The sequence below is a fragment of the Pleurodeles waltl genome, chromosome 10 (assembly GCF_031143425.1).
Source record: "Pleurodeles waltl isolate 20211129_DDA chromosome 10, aPleWal1.hap1.20221129, whole genome shotgun sequence".
Classification (NCBI taxonomy): Eukaryota; Metazoa; Chordata; class Amphibia; order Caudata; family Salamandridae; genus Pleurodeles; species Pleurodeles waltl.
The window spans coordinates 848308334-848330670 of record NC_090449.1 but is presented as its reverse complement, the minus strand read 5'-3'; the positions used below and the strand labels follow the sequence as shown (position 1 = coordinate 848330670).

Here is a 22337-nt window from a genome sequence, read left to right as displayed (position 1 = left end):
TCAATTTGATACCAAATTCTTGGTATGTAACATTTAAGGAGACTTTAAAATTTAAAATAAAGTCTGCCCATTCTAGCCTATGAAGGCCATTTACTTCAATGAGGGAAAAACGAATTTGGCTGTTTTTACCTCACCAGGGCTTATAAATCTATTTTTATAAAGTCCCTGCTTATAGTTACATGGCACCCAGCCCTAGGGGCACATAGGGCACACCTTAGGGGTGACTTATATGTCAAAATAAGGTAGTTTAAGACTTTGGAAGTACCTTTAATTCCAAAGTCGAATTTGCATATAACTTTAATTTAAAAGCAGCCAGCAAGGCAGGCTTGCTTTTAAAATGACACTGGGCACCTCAGCAATGCACCTAGGTGTGCACCACCTATGCTGTGGTCCCTAAACCTACATGCCCTACCATATACTAGGGACTTATAGGTAGGTTAACTTAGCCAATTATAATTAGCCTAATTTGCATATCCATTTTACACAGAGCACAGGCCCTGGGACTGGTTAGCAGTACCCAGGGCACCTTTAAAGTCAGGAAAACACCAGCAAATAGTGGAAAATGGGGGCAAAAAGTTATGGGGCCTCTGCAATCAGCCCTGTTTTCTCACACAGATGATGAAGAAAAACTAGTGAAAATCCATTTTCTAATCAGTGCCCACTATAAACACCGGCCAGATACCAGATATCTTAAACTCTGTAATTACAAAGGTTCACTAAGACTTTGCACCACTGCCCTCAAAAAAAGATTTAACACGTCTTGCAGCACTTTTATTGTGACCTTCTAGTGTAGCTGAGGGGTGCTGAAAAAGTGTTGAAAATGGTGCTAAAATGATAGTGAGTATCAACTAAGTTTCACCTAAGTGGGTGTTCATCTTTTTGTATAAAATTTCCCTGACCATTCCGCAAGCTCACTCTTAGGAACGTCCAAAACTGTAACGTAGGTCAAACTATTGATATATGTATGGCTTACTACAATATCATGGACTTACCCCACTTTCCACATCTTCCTACGTATGGTGTAACTAGCACAATTGTGAGTTACTTCTTTTTCTGGCGTAGGATTATCGTAAAACAGAAGCAAAAATGTTAAGTAAGGCTCCAAATGCACAAATGAGACACGTGGTGGCTAGGCAAAATGGAGGTGCCCACTTTGAACAACAACTTTAGGTCTACTTATTACATTGTGTATCTCACATTATTAGCTGTAAAGATGCGACTGTTAGAAGTACTCAATTACAATAAAAGGGAAATACAAATATAAGAATTGTGTTTCTATTTTACCTCATAAGAGTCCCTGTACATAGAATAATGACCACCTGGGAAACCATCAGCCCAGTTCGTATAATAGACTCCACTTCCGTCAGTCCACAGGAACTTTTCTTCAGCATTTATGTCATTGAGCCCAATCCAGACACCAACCTGCATTCCTTTTAGATGATAGACAAGGAAATCTGAAATGAAAAAAAAAGCATACAGCATATCATATGCCTAATTGTCCATCAGAAATTTCGACCAACTAAAGAAACATCTATATTATATACCATAGATACTCAAGTGGAGTTTCTACGTATAGCGTGGAGTGGAGAGAGTCATTGTATTTTCCAGTACATCATTACTAACTGCCAGCACATTGAGCTAGTGATCGCATACATGCCCATTTCTGCAGGGTCATGACAAGAAACACCTTTCCAAGATATGTTCACAACTAGGAGGCACAATTGGTCTCCAGAAACATTTCTCTACAAAAACTTTGCACAGGGACATCAGAAAATGAAACCTCCGTCTTTTGGTAAATCAGCCAACACATTTGTGAAATACTTATGCGAGTACCAAAATATACGTTTTCTCCAGTGTCTTGATATTATGTGGACATGATGTACATTAGCATTATTTAAATAAACAGAAAGTATGCGCTGTGAAAAACACTGGATGAGCCAGATTACATGCTATAAAATGGGAATGTGACTGCATTTTTCTTCAGGTTGTAAATTCTGGTCGTACACCAGAAAGGCACCATTTGATGTCGATTTAATTTTGACGTGCCAGATCAAAATGTTACTGCTGATCTTCAATTAACATTCAGGAATGAAACAAAGTCGTCCTGGGGTAAGTTTGAGATCTTGCTGCAATCCTATGTTACTCCACGGTGAGTCAATAGAGCGTTTGCGATGATTTAGACATCAGAAACAATATCAGAGGACCTGCACATGAAATAATTGCACTTCCCAAACCGACAAGCTAAGTCACACCTTGGAAAACCCCCTTCCCGTCCCGGGAGCAGGATTTACACATGTCCCTACATTTCTGGAAGAAGCATGAAAAATAGTAAATCTAATGAATCCAAAGTTGATCCAGTGAGTGTTTGTGATCATTCATTTAATCATCAGAAACAATATCTGGGGCCCTGTACGTGACAACATTTACAAATATGGGTAGATAATTACAGCTTCACCTGAATGTATTTTGAAATGTTTTCTATTGACTTACATTCCCACAAGTAGACTTGGAAAGCAGCGCCAGGCACAGGATTTGAAGCATCCTAATAAAAATGTCTAGTGATATCTCTCCAAGGCTTCTATTCCCCTTTGTGGAGTTCTACGTACTATAGAATTACACACAGGGCGAATTGAGGACCCTGAGCAAATGCATACTTATTAAAAATTTCTCTCCATAAGGAAAGTGTTTCCTCGTGAAGAAAGCCTATCTCCTAAATCCCCTTTCAGATATGGGATTTACTCTAATACTTGGCTCGAGTAAGATTATGGCCATTTACATGGCTGAAAGTGGTCAGATCAGAATTTAGGAATGTCCATCACAAACTGACAATAGAAACCATGCCTTGAAACAATTTCTTCCCATTCCCTTGAGTGAGCTTTACTATCACAAATTTCTCTACACTCGTGGCAGAGAAATCCACAATAGCAAATCCATTTACAGCTGCAAGGAATCCTTTTGTGAACTCCTGGAATGCATAAATGGCAATATTTATGCCTGTTAGAAATGGGGTCTCTGATTGGCAGTCAGTTTGCACTCTGTCCAAGCAGGAATCCTCACTGTAGTCAGGGCAATGGAGATACACACTTAAGATAACACCTGCTCACTCCATTTGTAGCCATGTCACAAGCAGTCAGGCTTATTTCAAAGACAATGTGTAAATTATTTGTACCTCAACACTACAGTAATACAGTGAAAACACCAAAAAATTAACACCACACCACTTAAGAAAAATAGGCAATATTTGTCTAAATCAAACAAGACCAAAACAACAAAAATCCAACATACACAATTCAAGATATGGATTTTTAAATTAAAAAGAGTCTTACTCCATAGAAAACAATTGGCGTGCAGTGAATTTCTCACCGCGGGGCAGGCTGTGCATTATTTTTAGCAGGCTGTGCGTCGAATTTTCCCGACACAAGGAGTCAAGTTGCAGGAGTGAAGTCTTTTTTGACCTGAGACTTCAGGGAACAGGACGCAAGCTCTAGCCAAGCCCTTGGAGAGTACTTCTCAGCACAGCCAGAGAGCAGAAAGGCAGTAGGACAACAGCAAGGCAGCAGCTCTTGTCAGAAAAGCAGTCCCAGTGAGTCCTTTGGGCAGCCAGGCAGTTCCTCTTGGCAGGTCTGGTTCAGGGATTCTTCACCAGCAGGTTTCTTCTCCAGAAGTGTCTGTGAGGTAGAGTGTCTATGGGTTTGGGTGCTCTTCTTATACCCATTTTGGCCTTTGAAGTCTCACTTGACTGAGAAATCCTGCCTTGCCCAGGCAATGCCTCAGACATACACCAGGGGGTTGGAGTCTGCATTGGGCGAAGCACAGCCCTTTCAGGTGTGAGTGACCACTCCTCCCTTTCCTCCTAGCACAGATGGCTCATCAGAATATGCAGGCCACACCCCAGCCCCCCTTGTGTCACTGTCTGGAGAGAGGTGCAAACAGCCCAACTGTCAAACTAACCCAGACAGGGAATCCACAAACAGGCAGATTAAAAAAAATGGTTCAAGCTAGAAAATGCCCACTTTCTAAAAGTGCATTTTCACCCACACAATCTTAAAACCAACTTTACTAAAAGATGTATTTTTAAATTGTCAGTTCAGAGGACCCAAACTTCACGTCTATCTGCTCCCAAAGGGAAGCTACGCTTTAATCATGTTTAAAGGCAACTCTCAGGTTAACCTATGAGAGAGATAGGCCTTCCAACAGTGAAAACCGAATTTGGCAGTATTTCATTGTCAGGACATATAAAACACATTAGTATATGTCCTACCTTAACCATAAACTGCACCCTGCCCATGGGGCTACCTAGGGCCTGCCATTTGTGTGTCTTATATGTAGGAAAAGGGAAGGGTTAGGCCTGGCAAGTGGGTACACTTGCCAAGTCAAATTGGCAGTGCAAAACTGCACACACAGACACTGCAGTGGGTCTGAGCTGTGTTTACAGAGCTAATCATGTGGGCGGCACAATCAGTGCTGCAGGCCCACTAGTAGCATTTGATTTTCAGGCCCTGGGCACCTCTAGTGCACTTTACTAGGGACTTACTAGTAAATCAAATATGCCAATCATGGAAAAACCAATTAACAGTACAATTTACACAGAGAGCATATGTACTTTAGCACGGGTTAGCAGTGGTAAAGTGCCCAGAGTGCTAAAGCCATCAAAAGCTGGTAAGAAATAATAGGAGACAGGAGGAAAAAAGTTTGGGGATGACCCTGCAAAAAGGGCCAGGTCCAACAATGCCACAAGATTACATTTACAGCTTAATAGGGCCCTTGATGTTTTGCATCAAGGGACCCAATGTTTATCACTGTATTGTATGGGATTACCATTTCATCACATATTTTTTGCTTTTTACCAATTGACCTTCATTTTCACTGAGTATTTATTTTTTCTCAAGATAATACTCACATGTTGTTTAATTGTTTACAAAAACCCATAATCTTGCTTGGAAATTAACACCTGTACTGAAATTGTCATAATTTTATTGAACTGTATCCCTTACTAAATGTTTTACCATCTTATGTTGGGCTAGGCCTTGACTGCTCATCCATCTCTAATTGTAGAGTTAAGGAAGTTTAGGAGGCCAAGGCACCTTTGAAGACAGAGTACTCACTGCCCAGCATTAGTACAGAACACTAAACCCCTTACACTTTATAGTGCTTTCTTGTCCATGGAATGGCAAAGTAGGTGCATTCTGTCAGGCAATTTACAAAGTAGAGATGAAATGCCATTACCAGGTCAGGGTTCAGCATTTGCCTCAGGAATAGATCAAGAAATATGTCTCTATATATGAGATTCAAAACAGTACTTCACATAACAGTCAATAAATGATTGACTCAAAAAGGGGTCGGGATCAATAAATTGGAAAACGATGAAGGATATTAAAATATTAAAGAGTAATACAGAAGATAAAAATAAGGTCATGCTCTATAAATGTCTTCAGAAATCAATTGCCATGAATGCTGTTACCATTTAAAATAGATGCAGCAAAATTTGAAAAATAGATAAAGGGACCCATTTAAATGTTGGATCACAGTGTTAGTACCATCGCCATGGAACAGTATTTTACTTCTGCCATGGTGCGGATATTCCTCCTGCCACATTTAGAGATGTCCCCTGGCCCAGCGGACATCTCTTGCATTAAAAGGAACAGCTGTAAATGCACTGAAATTTTGATGGATGGCACCATTAATATAATGGAGCTGCATGTGAAACTTTCAACTTTTTTTGTTTTCAAAAAGAAAATCCCACTTTTGAAACTAAAAATAAAAACAATGACCTCTTCACCCTGGGAGAATTCTCCCATAGTGTGGGGATAATTTAGCAGTTTCCACAACCCTTTGCGTCCAGGTTTTACATGGTGGAGACAGGCGGTGAAAACTGGCCATTGATTTGCCCACTCTAAATAACGTGGGCGGCCATTATTCCGTTGGAGGTGTGTGTAGGCAGAAGTCTCAGGGTATTCTCCACCATCTACATACTGAAGTTCTGCCCTATTCCAAGTGAGATGAGCTGACCTTCAGCCTTATTGAACGCATCTAAATAAGACCCTACACCCAGAGTGTGTAATAGAAAATCGGGCAGCATCAGTAGCACAGACCCAAAGGAATCTCAAAAGAATCTGGGTCACTGAGAAAATCAGGGCCTTCTATAATAAATTTTGCAATGGAAAACAAAAAAATGCAGGTGGCATAGGGCGGGCAAATGTAACATTTCATTTTGAAATCATGGTACAGCATTATAAAATATCACATGATATCACAATTAGAGCACTAGTCCACTAAATTAATAACAATATGTCCCCTCTGAGCTAATGTCATCAGAGATGCCAGAACACACCTGGTTACATAAATAATGAAAAGTTTCATAAATGAAAAGCTAACAGTGAGCAAGTAGGGAAAGCCTTGCCGAGTAACAAAAAGCTTCCTCTGGAGTAGGTCAAAACTTTTACTGTGTGGGTTGTCAATAAGAAATAAACACAATGAATAATATGGATGCTCCAAAAAACAGGATGGAGTTGAGGCCTAGTTAAGACCTAGTTTGGCCTTTGCCCTGGAAAACATAGGGCCAGATGTATCAAAAGATTTTGCACTCGCAAACTGCGAAATGGCCGTTTGCGAGTGCAAAATAGTGGTCTGCAATGCATCAAAGGCATTCGCAGACCACAACATAGAAATTGCAAAAATTGCGATTTTTTTGCATTGCGACCTGGATTTTGCGAATCGCAATTTGCGATTCGCAAAATCCAGGTCGCAAGGCTATTCTGCAAAAAAACGCAAATTGCCATTTTTCGCAGAATGGTATTTTGCACATGCAAAATACAATTGTCTGCAACCAGGTGGTGACCTGGTGCAAAATTAAAAAATGCAGTAAAACTGCATTTTTAAATGTACTATATAAAGCACACATGCCCTTTTGGCATGTGTGTACTTTACATGGAAAAAAAAGAAAATTGGGGTTGCAGGAGCCCTGCCCTTTTGCATTTCCAAAATTGCGATTTCTGGTTCAGAAATCGCAATTTAGGAAATGCAAAAAATTCGCAGCTATGGGCCAACAGGCCCATAGCTGCGAATGGGGCCAGTATCGCAATTAGCGATTCGGTAATTGCATTTGCGATTTTTAAGAAATCGCTATTACCGATTCGCAAATGTGATACATGGCCCTTTGCGAGTCTGTAATAGCAATTTCTTAAAAATCGCAATTACCGAATCGCAATGGGCCAGATTCATACATCTGGCACATAGTTCTGTACATTGAAAAACAATCATTTATATTGCAATCATGATTTATGATTCTAATTAGAAAATAGCTACATCAGCAAGGATCAGTGAAAAGGCCAACGTGAAGTCATTTTCTCTCTGTCAGATTTACACTACAAACATTCAGTGATTTACCAAAGGTTTATTGTGTACTGGTTTCAATAGAATCGTGTTTGCTTTCCATTTATGAGTCTGCTTTTGACAGTACATAGTAGCTAATATTTAATGTATTTGTTTGTAAACTGACTGTAAGGTTTCCCAGCCCAAAGGTAACACACAATTTTAGAACACAATGAACAAACATTGACAAAGCCAATAGGTCTCCTCTGTAAAATGAAAATGTATGCACTTTGAAAATGCTTGTTTTCATCCACAGATAGATATGCACTGTGAATATTGGTGGTTCACTTCAAATTTATTTTCTACAAGCAAAAGAACAATAATATTTTAAAATGTGTTTTTTACTTTATTCGTAGTTTTGTGCCCAAAAGATGGCAGGCCATCATTTTAAAAACTGTAAATTAAAAACTAAATTTTGTGTGCCATGCAAAGGACGGTAAGTAAGTGACTGGAGAGCAGGGGATGGAGCAGGGAGTTGGGGAGGTGGGAGCAAATGGGCAAACGTGAATGGCTGATTGGAGTGTGCAGCAGCCGTGCCCTTGTTGAAAGTTAAAAAACACAATCACGTACATTTATAAATAAAAACAAATAAAGGTTTGAGGCAGGGAAGCGAGAAGGAAACGAAGCTAGTCAAAAATTATGTGAAGAAGAAAGGCATCAGGAGCAGTAAAAAATGAACAGGGAGCAAAGCCATGAAATAAGGAACAGGAAACTGAGACAGACAAGAAAGCCATCCGATTACGAACAAGGGGCAGACCCATGTATTATGTATTGTGTTGTAGACAACATGTCTTTGATTACAGACAACTAAAGCTGCCTGGACGTGAGACGTAAGGACCTCATAATTACAATATCATTTTATAAAAGTAGCATAGGTCAACAGTCACATATTCCAAACGCCTCAGAAACAACAATTAACTCACCTTGTATGTCTTCACTAGTTATACTTGCAAGGTTTCCTCCAGCATCAATGCATTCTTGTCTTGCAGCACTCCATGAAAGTTTCTTTTCACCCTCCTTTCCAAATATTTTATAACACTGTGAAAAAAGTAATTAGAGGAACTAGCTAAGTTTCATTCATCAAACTGAGTTAATTTGATTCTGCTACTGCATGAAGTAAATGCACAATAAAATATTTGATTAAATTCTTACTGTTATAAAGGTGTATAAAGTTACACTAACAGTAGTGGGCAACTTAATGAAGACTAGAAAAAGATCCCACCCACTGTGAATTACTAGGAGCTGCATTGCAGTCCGTCTTCTTTCCCTCTGTGTGCAGCTGCAGACAGGGACTAGCTACGTGAAGTTAAACCTTGGTGCTGTTCCAATAGTAACACTTCATCCAGAACTGCTGGGCCAGTTTTCCACTGAAAAGGAGCACAGACAACTCCAGATTTATCAGTAAGGTGGGCTTCATTTGCATGGTACAGCAAGGCAGGGAAATCACATCTAGGAAGACCTTTCACACTTCATTCCATTTCATTGAGAAAAACATAAAAGTGAGGAGTGAAATTACTGAGTTTATGTCTCCATTTGTAAGAGTCGTGGCTCTCGGGTCGCGCCGGGAGGGGGGGACACATTACATTACAGAAAATATTTTTTTAAAACACTTTGCTCCTCGACGTGCCGCTCCGCTCCTCCGTCTCGCTGTAGAAACAGGCTCCCAGCTTGCCCTGTGGCCAATCTTGACGCTGCTCAGAGCAGCGTCAGGATTTGCTGGGAGCCCAGCCAGGCAGACTGGGAGCCTGTGTAGGCTCTCTCCAACCTGCCAACTGTGTTGCTGGTCTGGAGAGACCCTTCTGCGCTTGTGTGTTTGGCTGGCCTGAGACGGTTTGCCAAACATACATGTGCAGTAAGGGTGAGTGCTCAGCACTCCCCCTCATTGCTCGTTATCCCCATGGCCCTGCCCCAATATTATCATTTTTGAGAAAAAGGTTTGCAGCTGCCACTCATGGAGGAGACATCCCTGATTGGTAACTAATCAGGGCATAATTCCAATACATCATGTTTTGCGCTCTGTGCCACTGACTGCAGGGGTCAATCATAAGCAAATTAGCCTTCGTTCAACTCCAGAAGGAATAGTCCATTCTAAACTGCTTTACAGGGATGCAGGTTTTATAAACAACAAATAGAGCCTGTGATTTCCAAAGGAAGGAAGGCTAGCCTTGTGTTATTTGCCTTATGTCGTTTGTTGTGAAAGTGAAAGACAGGTCTATTTTATGTAGATTCCAATGTATTATTCCGGGTATGAATACTACAAATCAAGAATATGGAATTCCAGTTATAGGCAAGCTGTAGATAATGACACTGAGTGCTTTGTGTGCTACCAGCCTGATTCCTGCTAATAACTTTTCTTGCTCATATGCTTTGCATAGTAACATCTGAATAGTCAACTAGAAAATGACTATGGGGGTCATTCTGGGCCAACGACCGCGGGAGCACCGGCAACAGGCTGGCGGTGCTCCCATGGTCAGAAACGGAAAACCGGCGGTGTCCCGCCGGTTTCCCGCTGCCCTGGGGAATCCTCCATGGCGGCGCTGCAGGCAGCGCCGCCATGGGGATTCCGACCCCCTTACCGCCAGCCTGGCGGTTTCGACCGCCAGAACCTGGCTGGCGGTAACGGGTGTCGCGGGGCCCCCTAACAGGGCCCCACCAAGATTTTCAGTGTCTGCCAAGCAGACACTGAAAATCGCGACGGGTGCAACTGCACCCGTCGCACCCCTTCCACTCCGTCGGTTTCATTCGGAGCCGGCATCCTCATGGAAGGGGGTTTCCCGCTGGGCTGGCGGGCGGCCTTCTGGCGGTCGCCCGCCAGCCCAGCGGGAAACTCAGAATAACCGCGGCGGTCTTTTGACCGCGCAGCGGTATTCTGGCGGTTCCCGCTTGGCGGGCGGCTCCCGCCGCCCGTCAAGCTCAGAATGACCCCCTATGTGTTACATAACTTATCTCAGGCCCAGGGCCACACTGCAAGTCTGGTGAAGCAGCATGCACTGAGGTGGGGGAGAAAGGACTAGTTTTACGGTTTAGTGGGTTAGGGTTTATCGTTCATTTGCCTGCAGCAAGCACAAATGCATGCTGCCAACCATACCCTGCAAAACACGTATATATATAGAGCCAAAGCTGCAAGGTTTCCCAGGTCCATGTGTGATGTGCTGCTCCAGTCAAGTTTTTTCCTTTGAATTCTGGGACCTGTCGTCCTGTTTTATAATGAAGGCTTCCAGTTTTCCATTTTTGCTGGTTTTTACCCTATAAATACAGACGGAAAACAATCTATTTACTGTGTGTATTTTATTTTAGAAGTGGAAACATACAGAAAATTGTACTTCTTCTAAGTGTCTCTCCTTGTCGTTTTTCATGAATTCCAGACCAACTGCTAAGCAGATAGACACCATGAGGATTTAAAAACAGGATGAGATTCCCTTAAATCAGGCATATGTTAAGATATATTTGTTTATAATATTAGAATGTCGATGTAGTGTTTTGTTATATTTGGCTTGCCTCCTTGCTAAAACCCGACTCACATCAAAATAGGAAAGCTTGTTTATCAGTTGAATACATGTGGGAAATATATCATTTTACAACTCCATCTATTCTCAAAACATACAATGAATATGGATCAATACCAATAAAGTGGTGGAGAAATAAACATGAATAAATACAGATGAAAACGTTAAAAAATTAAATACAATAAAACTGGAAGCCTTATTTATAATGGAATAAATACAACTACAAAACCTAGAATTCAAAGGAAAAACCTGGACTGGAGCAGCATATCCCTCATTGATCTAGGAAACTTGGCAGGACTGCAGAGCATATTTTTACAACTACAAAATTGCCCCAATTTTCAAAATATGGGCCACTTTTTTAGCTATAGGAGGGGCCACTTTTATTTTGGTGCTCCAGCCTATTTGTCCCAATCTGACACTGCATCTTAACTAGGACAGATTCACTTCAGAGTATACCATTTCAGTTATCCCTCTCTGGGTTTCTTTCAGAAACAGTAAAGTAACAGAGATGGAAGAGACTCTTGCACCAATTCAACGTCTTTTCAGGTTCACTACAATTGCCACTATGGAATGGGATGGTTAAGTCAGGAGTAAGGACAGATGCCGTATTGCTTTGAGAGAAAAGACATAGCTAGAATGAAGCCAAGTTCAATACCTTCACAGCAGCAGCGAACTGTATGTTTCAAGAGCCACCAGACACAAAAGCCTTGCCATCAGAAAGGCAAAAAAGCGAAGACACACTTTTCTGAGTGCCACTTTCGAAGTTGCTATCTAACAGAGGAGTAAACCATAGTAGGCAATTGATCATTAAAAAGGCCCACAGTTTCTGAGAAGTCATGTGTCCCAAGTTTCCGCAAAGTGTAAACTCAGGGCATGGCCCTTTGACACGGATTCAAAAACCTTGCCCCCTAGAGCTTCATCATCAATTCAAGACTATTTCAACAATTGGTGTAAATAAATCAGATGCCAAGAACATGTTTCCAAAAACGCTGGTGCCATGATATGGCAAACTGAGCTCCAAGCCTTCTTGGGGGTTTGCAACTTGCAAGCAACGTTTGTCAAGGTGCACAGCCACCTTTGAACATAAGACTGGTCCATTCACAGCCAGTATGTTGTTGTGGCTGTCTATCGGGTGGACATGACTGACAACCTTCCAGACAGAGAGTAGTTGACTCAGAAGGACTCTGTACTGTCTCCTCTACTATCGGAAGCTCTACACCATGAAATAGAGACACCTAATATGGGTTGGGTAGTGTCCCAAAACAAGGGAGACTGTTTATGGACATAGTCGGGAATTCAGTCACATTGGCAACATAAAAGGCAAGGATGGACATCTTGGAAGAAGAAGCAGGCCTGTTGGGGTAGGGGCTGTCACTGAAAGCCCTTGCTGAGGAAAATTATTAAGCCTAACTCCTAATGCTGGCTCTCACACCTCTTTTCCCTGTTTGGGAACTTTAAGGTTTACTAGGTGGGAGATATTCTAGGTTTACAAATATCTGAGTGCATGAGACCGTTAAGTAACTGGCCCTCCAAGCCTGTGTGAGGCCCCCAACCCTCCCGGGCTGTGTGAGGCACTACTAGTTGTAGGTACATGCTGTTTGTTTTGGGTTCACGAGTGGCCTATGGGGCCATGTTTGGTGGACTATCACTGAATTTTATAGTTCAATTGTTATTATTTCTAGTAGCATTTTTTGGCATTTGCATCTTCTTCAAAAACTGCATTTCCTGATGCCCTAATTTTTGTCATTTTAGTATTGCTTTACTCAATAAATGTTTCTTCCTTTTTAAGTTTGGCATTAGCCATATTTACTTTTGGGGGTGTTGGAGTGTACATTTTAGTAATGCTTTAGTGGCACAGAAGTCAGCACTAGGTGACTCTATATTCACATTTAAAATCTCAACTTAGATGCACTAACGTAGTTTAAAAGTGTACACGTTTTGCTTTATGGTGGATATTGTGCCTACCATTGATGGACATCATGCCTACCATGGTAAACGCTCTGCCCATCTGTGTTTGATGTAGTGCTAACTTGATTTAATAATATTGGAAAATATTACTTATTAAAATGCATTAGTATGAGAAGAAACTGATTATGATTTATGTTGATGTCTATGAGTTATTAGTCTAGAGTTCCATGCAAACAGAAAAATAAAATGCACATCTCAGTCATATCTGATGTAATGCGTTAACAAAGTTTACCATTAATATTGAAATGTCTTGCATATGTTTTGGTGTATTATTAATGAGCTGAATTCAGGTTTGCATAATTATGTGTGCTTTACTAAAAACAATATTAATGTATTGAGTTTATTGTATTAGCGTAACTAGACCTGACTTTTATATTTGCAGCAGTAGTGAAATGCTGACTCATTTCTTTCACTTTAACCTGTATTTTTTTCATTAAGTTGTTTTGTATGAATAATGAAGAGTTCTATTGTATACCCCGATGACCTCGAGTTTGGTACATCAAGAACTGGAGATTTGGACATTAAGACAGACCCCATTTTCAATCATTTGGTCTCACGTGAACCATTGAAACTGTGGTGAGCCATGGGAAGATGATGAAATGTATCAAGTAATGTAGAGAGTTGGTAGTTATTGCCGGTGTCACACGGAAGGAGAGATGACTTCACGTCTACCCTGAGAGAATCTGGAGATGTTGCAAAGCTAATGGGTGTTTTATTTTTCATTGGATAATGTCCTTTTTATTTATATGGACCCATCCGGCTAACCAATCGAAATGCTTTAAACATTCCTAGTTCGGCAGAGACTTTTGCAAGTTTTAGTCAGTCCCTGTTTGATCCTCACGTTAGTCAGTCCCCTCTTGATTTTGTGTTGCTAAGAAGTCCCATTTTGATCCTCATGTTATTTAGTGCCCTCTTGATTCTTGTATTGCTATGAAGTCCCTATTTGAACCTCATGTTATTCATTTCTATTGATTCTCGTATTGCTAAGAAGTCCATATTTGATCCTCATGTTCTTAAGTCTCCGTCTTGATTCTTTAACCCAATTTTTTCCCTTGCATGTTCTTGATCTGCAGCTTATTTTCTGCACTTTCCCTGGTGATGCTTCTAATGAACTTTTCTGATGATGCAATGATCCCAGGAGCGGTATAATCAATTGCAATGTTAATTGTCTCTTTTTTCTGTTTAAATTAAGTTTAGCTTGCTGAAACCTGTTTCTTCAATTTTTCTAGATAGAATAATCCTTTTGAGATAGATTATCTTTTTCAAATTATTTTTGTCTTTTTCTTTTGCCCGCATTTGTTAGCCCGTTCCCACACATGTTTGTCATAATGTCAACATCAGGACAGTGCGCGCTCTACGAGCGACGTAATGCAATAAACCAACTCTGATGAAATGTAATAATTCATGCATTATGTGTTAATGCAGTATGTTAACCTTTTGCATTGCAGAGATTCATGTTGAAACATCATTAATGCTGTTTGCAATGTATTGCTCATTTTCAAGGCTTTGCTGCAGTATTATAGGGTGTGGTCCCTATTCTAAGCCTTTCTAGAATCCCTTCCTGCAGCCTGGCTGGGTGTAGCTCCATGTGCTCACTATTCAGAGGTCCCAGTGCAGAGCAGCAGCATTTTCCTGAGCTCCTGTTCCGAAGGCCTACCCAGGATTTCCAGGCCCCGTCTTCATTTCCTTGGTGATCTTCAAGCAGGGCGGTAAGGCGGAGGTCGGGTTAGGCTCCCAACTTCGTTTTCAGAAATACTCAAGTTTTTGGGCCTTTTGGTTACATCGCGTGTGCGATGGTTTTCTTGGCATTTAACTCTTGCAGTTCAGATTGGCAGTGTGCGCGATCGTATCTTGGCATTTAAACTTTGATGGTTGAATCGGCAACAGAGTGCACAATTCATTCTTGGCATTTAACCCTCACAGTTCGGATCAGCAGTATGCACGATCGTATCTTGGCATTTAAACCTTGATGGTTGAATCAGCTGCAGTGTGAACGATTCATTCTTGGCATTTAACTTTCACAGATCGGATCGGCAGCGTGCGCGATCATACTCTGGCATTTAAACCTTGATGGTTGAATCGGCAGCAGTGTGCACGATTCATTCTTGGCATTTAACTTTCACAGTTCAGATCGGCAGTGTGTGCAATCGTATTCTGGCATTTAAACCTTGATGGTTGAATCGGCAGCAGTGTGCGCAATTCATTCTTGGCATTTAACTTTCACAGTTCGGGTCGGCAGTGTGCGCGATCGTATATTGGCATTAAAACCTTGATGTTCGAATCGGCAACAGGGTGCGCGATTCCTTTCTGGCATTTAACTCTAGCAGTACAGATTGGCAGAGTGCGCAATCATTTCATGACATTAGAATCTTGAGGTATAAATTAGCAACAGAGTGTTATTCACTGTTCATGGTATTCTTGAAACCCAGACTCCACAGAGTGTTATTCAACGTTCATGGTATTCTTAAAACCCAGATTCAACAGAGTGTTATTTAATGTTCATAGTATTCTTGAATCTCAGATTCAGCAGAGTGTTATTCAATATTCAGAACATAAGATGTTATTCTAAAAACGCTCATATGGAAGTTTGCATAACCCTTCTTTATTTTCCAGATACCCAGAGCAAATAGGTCATGTTATAGAGAAGCTCTTGATCATTCATGTTATTAGTATATAAATATTAGGAACAAAGTTTATGAAAGTCAATGTGCGTAATCCTGTTATTGTGTTCTTAACTCTTGCTTCCACAGGTCTCCTTCCCTGCTGTTCCCAACCTAAAACCCCATCCCTCACTTGGCCATTCTTTAACTCTGTGCTATAATAGCGAGTAGAGTTTGGAGCTGCCAGGAGGTGGACATATTGGGAACAGGCGCAAATCCTGAGGATCCTGTCTCCCTGACAGAATAGTGAGCCCACAAATTTTTAATCCTCCTGGTTTGCGCTAGGTTCTCAATATGGCCCCATGGGACGAGTTACTTCAGGTAGTTACGCAGCACCAACTAGATGCAGTTGAATCTAAAAACATACCAGCCAACCTAGCAGAAAGGGTGGATCAGTTACAAAACAGAGTGGGACAGATAGAGCAAAGTCCTTTGGGTGCGGAGGGCTTAATCCTTCAACTAACATTTAACTCACAGTTCCCACACCCAGTCCTTTGGCTCCCCCATAAAGGTTTTCAGGTGATCCTCAGAAAGCTCAAACCTTTTTGACTGAAGTGGAATAGCATTTTACTTGTCGACCAAACACCTTCCCTGATGCCCAATCCAGAGTGGCCTTCCTGCTATCCTATTTGACTGGAGATGCGGCCACCTGGGCAATCCCTCTTGTGCGTAAAGACAGTCCCCTGCTTTATGATTGGAGAAACGTTGTCCGGGAATTTGAAAGAGTGTTTGATCGAAAAACAGTTACTCTATCCGCAGACCGAGAACTGTTAGAATTTCGACAAGGCAATAAAGATCTAGTTACTTATTTGGCTAGCTTTAATCGTCTGATAGCAGAAACATACTGGCCTGAAGAAAAGCAAGCAGCCCTGTTCTACTAAGGACTCAAAGATGAGCTAAAAGACATTCTTGTTCAGATTGATCCTCAACCCACAGATTGTCAAGATCTGATAAATCTTGTTTTGAGACTAGACCATCGTCTTGCAGAACGACAGGGAACACACAAAAAGACTGAGATAAATTCCTGGCGTGTTCCTGAGTACAGAGAATCACAATTTCAGAGAGAGAACAGTCATGAACCAATGGAAATTGGAACCATCTGGCGGCCTTTAATGAAAGAAGAGAAAGATCTATGTAGAAAAGACAGACAATGTCTGTACTGTGATCGAAAGGGCCATTTCACCAGAGAATGTCCTGCAAAACCCAAAAGACAAACAAACCCCTACCAGAAGGATGTAGTAAATGCACATATCAAACAGAAAACTAGAACATCCAAGGTGTACAAAAGGGTTGCTCTTGGGCGTAACCGTGGAACCTTCAAAAGATGGTAGAAAGATTTTACTCAAGTCAAGACATCTAAGGCTAGATCTAGAAGTACTGGTAAAACAAAAGACTTATCTAAAGAAAGACATAGTAGATTCTGGGGCTACTGGAAATTTTATCGATGCACAATTGATCCAAACATGAGGGATCCCATGTAAGAAGAAGAAAACACCAGAAATAGTGCAAGTCGTAGATGTAAAATCTCTATCTGGAGGTCAGGTGACTGCAGACCTTCCCCTTGTCTGTAATCTGTTAAGGGGGAAATCAAGACACCAAACACGAAGAAAAAATAATCTTTGATGTCATTCATGCTCCTCAGTATGGGATCATCCTTGGAATGCTGTGGCTAAGCTATCATAACCCTGTAATAAATTGGCAAGAAAGGAAAATCATGTTTTCTTCACTCCAGTATAAAGAAAAATGTCTCCAGTCATCAAGTGTCACAGATCCTTGTATATCCCACATAGCAATAGCTGCTGAAACAGATGTAACGCTGCCTTTGCAGTATTCATCATTCCTTGATGTTGTTGACAAAAAAGAAACCTTCTTCACCGCCCCAGTCTTATCCAGATACTGAACGTCCATTCATAGCAGAAGCAGATGCTTCAGGCATGACAATTGGGGCAGTGTTATCGCAACACAACAAAGTTAATTACCAAACAGACAATCTATCCAGACAAGACTCTACCATGTTAGCCACAATCAAGCCCCCATGAGATATCATTGCTTTAGACGAAATCCTTTGTATCATCAAAACAGAAGACTTTTTTGAAGAAATTCATAATTCTTCACCATTGAAAAAAGGCAGCAATGGGCTCAAGCAGATCCCAAAAGATCGATTAAACAAGGCCTACCTTTTCATGATGCATGTTTATTTGTTCCAACTCCCAAGCTGCGCCAATTAGTGTTTCATTGGTTGCACGTTATACCTACGACGGGTCATACAGGTATTCCTAAGACTCTTGAACTAATACAATTATATTTTTGGTGGCCTACTTTGACAAAAGACGTCAAGCAAATGGTAGCTAACTGCGAAGTTTGTGCTCGCATCAAGACAAGTCATTTAAAACCAAAAGGGCTGTTACATCCTCTCCCAACTCCACTACGAACATGGGAACACATATCATTAGACTTTATTACAGGACTGCCTGCTGTTCAACTTCACTCAGTAATCCTTGTGGTGGTAGATAGTCTCAATTAATATGCACGTCATTGATTGCAAGAAATTGCCTACATCCAGTGAATTGGCAACAATACTTTTAAATCGAGTTGTCCGTTATCATGGATTACCAAAAGTGATTCTCTCCGATCGAGGATCACAATTTGCCTCTAACTTCTGGAAAACGTGGTGCAAGACGCTACAAGTTACATCTACACTATCTACCAGTCAGCATCCTCAAACGGATGACCAAACTAAGAAACTAAATCAAACATTGAAGCAATATCTGCATGCTTACGCTGAGAAAGCACTTCATTCTTGGAAATCAATGCTTTGGTTAGCTGAACTGGCTTAAAATAACTTGTATCATATTTCCACTGGTGCAACGCCCTTTTTTGGTCTATTTGGCTACCATCTTGCTACTTTGCCAATCACAATTCCACAAGAAAGCTCACTTACACCAGTGGTGTCAGAAACAATACAACAACTCCATCAAACCCAGAAACAAATCCAACACACCTAGATAAAGCAAAACAAATGTATTAAAAATATTATGACAAAAAACATTGTAAAGGACCGCAATATAAGCCAGGAGACAGTGTGGCTTTCCACACGCCATATTGATTTCAAGAAAAAACATATGTTTAATCCCAAATACATAGGTCCTTACACAGTCATTCAGCAGATCAATCCAGTAATCTATAGGCTGCAGTTACCAAAATCACTGCGTATTCATCCAGTATTTCATACTTCTCTCCTGAAAAGAACAATCCAAAAAACTAGCTCACAACCAACTCCAGTTCTAGTACAGGGAGAATTGGAATACAAAGTAAAACAGGTTCTGGATTCAAAACTTAGAGGTCGTAATCTCTGGTATCTAATATCTTGGAAAGGTTACGGTCCCGAAGACAACTCATGGGTCTCTGCATCTGACATTCATGCTCCACGACTAGTGCAACGTTTTCATCGCCTAAACCCAGACAAACCAGGCCCTAGAGCGCGTTTGGGAGGGGGGAGTACTGTCAACATCAGGACAGTGCGCGCTCTACGGGCGACGTAATCCAATAAACCAACTCTGATGAAATGTAATAATTCATGCATTATGTGTTAATGCAGTATGTTAACCTTTTGCATTGCAGAGATTCATGTTGAAACATCATTAATGCTGTTTGCAATGTATTGCTCATTTTCAAGGCTTTGCTGCAGTATTACAGGGTGTGGTCCCTATTCTAAGCCTTTCTAGAATCCCTTCCTGCAGCCTGGCTGGGTGTGGCACGTGGGCGGGGCCTGGGTCTATTTACGGAACCCAGCCCAGCTCCACGTGCTCACTATTCAGAGGTCCCGGTGCAGAGCAGCAGCATTTTCCTGAGCTCCTGTTCCGAAGGCCTACCCAGGATTCCCAGGACCTGTCTTCATTTCCTTGGTGATCTTCAAGCAGGGCGGTAAGGCGGAGGTCGGGTTAGGCCCCTGCTCCGTTTTCAGAAATACTCGAGTTTTTGGGCCTTTTGGTTGCATCGCGTGTGCGATGGTTTTCTTGGCATTAACTCTTGCAGTTTGGATCGGCAGTGTGCGCGATCGTATCTTGGCATTTAAACCTTGATGGCTGAATCGGCGAACAGAGTGCACGATTCATTCTTGGCATTTAACCCTCACAGTTCAGATCGGCAGTGTACACGTGTTTGAAAATGGGTTATTGGTAAGGGCAGGTAAGTACCTACGCTTAGCAATAGGCCACTAACCTCCACTTAGGTCCAGTTAGGCCTCAGTAAATTAAACCCAGCTCAACCCTTGGTAGCTTGGCAACGAGCGACAAGGCTTAACTTGGTGTAAAGCATTCAAATATCACCAAACAGTAATTAAATAAAACACAGGAAACAGTTTAAAAATCCAAAACCAATTTATAAAAATAGATTATATTTTTATCTTTAAAATGAAACAAAAACTAATAAAAGCGGATAAGGGGAACCGGAGATATGAATTTTGAAAGAATTATTGTTTTTTAGCACCTAGAAACAAAAAACGCCAATCGGGTCATCTGGTTGCACCTCAACCGGGGCAAAGTCAAAGTTTAAGGCCGACCGCGATAGAGCCCTGTTTGGCTACAGCTCGTGGGAGGCCTCGGTCAAAAGTTTACCTTCGGACTTAGGGCCAGATGTATCAAAAATGTTTGCATTCGCAAATGGTGCGAATTGCAAAATTTGGCCGTTTGTGAATGCAAAAAGTGGTCTGCGATGCATGAAAGGCATTCGCAGACCAAAATTAAGAAATCGCAAAAATTTTGATTTTTTGCGTTGAGACCTGGTTTTGCGAGTCACATCTTGCGATTCGGTATTTCAAGTAGGAAATTGCGAGGCGCAAAATGCGAATCACAAAACCCAAGTCGCAATTCGATGCATAAAAAATTCGCAAATTGCGATTTTTCACAGAATGGCATTTTGTATATGCAAAATACCACTAAGTGAAACCAGGTGGTAACCAGGTGCAACCTATATAAAGAGGCCCAGAATGCCTCAGACTCTTTTCCACAATGGCTGCACTCTGCGTCATGGCGAGGAGGATGAGGATCTTGGCAGGTTTGAAGAGAGGGAGGAGAAGACAGGAGCGCATTTTCAGAGTGCGCATTACGCTTTGTGACCAGACAGAGGAGGAAATATTTGAGAGGTATAGGAGCTCTGCCATGATACTCGATCTGATAGCTGAGCTACAACCCATACTGCAGCGCAGAACACATAGGACTCATAGCATACCCACCCATGTGCAGGTATTATGCTCCCTCCACCTACTCGCCTCAGGGAGCTATCAAGGGGTCATAGCAGCAGCTGGAGGGGTCTCACAGAGTACCCTCTCTAGATTTTTCAATGCATTTATTAACGCTATGCTGAGCAGAATACACCAGTACATCAGATTCCCCAACACCCCATAGGAAATACAGCAGACAAACATTTATTTTTACCAGATAGCGCAGTTCCCCCACGTCCTAGGTGCCATAGATGGGACACATGTTGCAATCTGTCCACCATCAGCCACAGAGTATGTGTACCGCAACCGTAAATACCAACATTCAATGAATATACAGGTGATATGCAATGCCTCATACATCATAACTGATCTCGTGGCCAGGTACCCAGGGAGCACCCATGATTCAGACATCTTTCACCACAGCGACATTCACACAAGACTGCTAGCTGGGGAGTTTGGTGAAGGATATCTACTAGGCATTGTCTTTCTGTACACTGGCGCATTGATGGCGTGCTGATGTCAGATGGCTCAGTTACTCAATATACCCTCTGTCCCTTCCAGGAGACAGTGCCTACGCAGTACGCACCTACATGATGATGCCCTACCTAAATCCTGCAACACCAGCAGAATGGAGATACAATGCAGCACACACGGTGACCCGCAACGTGGTGGAGCGCACCTTTGGCCTGCTAAAGAGTCGCTTCTGGTGCCTCCACAAAAGTGGAGCGGCACTACAGTACAGCCCAGAGACAACATGTAGAATAGTGGCTACTTGTGCAATCTTGCACAATATAGCTACCACCAGGGGCAAACCAGTGGAAATATCTGATTCTGAATCAGATGAAGATGATGATCCCATACTACCCCTACAGCCAGCAGACAGGACCAGTGCATCAGAGGGAAGGCAAAGGCATGCTGACATAACACACAACCATTTCAGATGTGAGTATGAAAACACAAATCCACTGACAAATGTACCTGTAGTGAGTAAATTTATTACCTTAATGTCAGGTAATATAAGTTCAACGAATACCAACAAAAGTAATTGTGAAAAAAACAATAGCAGTTCACAGTAAAGCACTATTCCTTCATAGTGTCCTCATTCCAGACATATATACAGTCCCCTGTGGCCACTTCAGTCACTTTCTTTGGCCACGCACACCACTCGAGTGCGGAGTTGCCTCACTGGCACCTCGAGTGTCTACCTCTGTGGCAGTGCTGTGCCTGGCACTGCGACGTCTGGTGTCCATTGTGGGCACAGCTAGGTTGCTGAGGCTGGATGTGTCCTCCGTGTCCCCCAGTCCAAGCTCACTAGGTGTGGCTGACCGGTTTCCCATTATATTGTCTATCACATTAGTGATCTGTACAAGTCCTTGAGCCACATCCCTGCTGCTGTGTGCTGCCTCAACCTGTGCAGCCAGAGCACAACGTGATATTAGGGAGGTGGAATTAGCCAGCTTAGTCACAGAGCGACAAAAACCTCCAAACATGCTCATGAAACGTCGCTCCTGCCTGCGGGGGCTTACCCTGTCATGGCGCAGCTCCTGACATAGTTCCCTCACAGCAGTAGTGAGCTCCCTTGTATCCAGCGATGCCTGGACCTGTCCCTCA

General features: G+C 41.9%; 1 protein-coding gene across 1 annotated transcript in view; it reads right to left on the bottom strand.

The window, feature by feature from the left end:
• Window positions 1–22337, bottom strand: part of MRC1 (mannose receptor C-type 1) — a 705818-nt gene that overhangs the window by 142776 nt on the left and 540705 nt on the right. Inside the window, exons 21-22 of the mRNA XM_069211541.1 lie at window positions 8295–8409; window positions 1285–1454 (exon numbers count right to left, since the gene is read on the bottom strand). Coding sequence (XP_069067642.1) covers window positions 1285–1454; window positions 8295–8409 — 285 coding nt within the window. The remainder of the gene's footprint in view (window positions 1–1284; window positions 1455–8294; window positions 8410–22337) is intronic.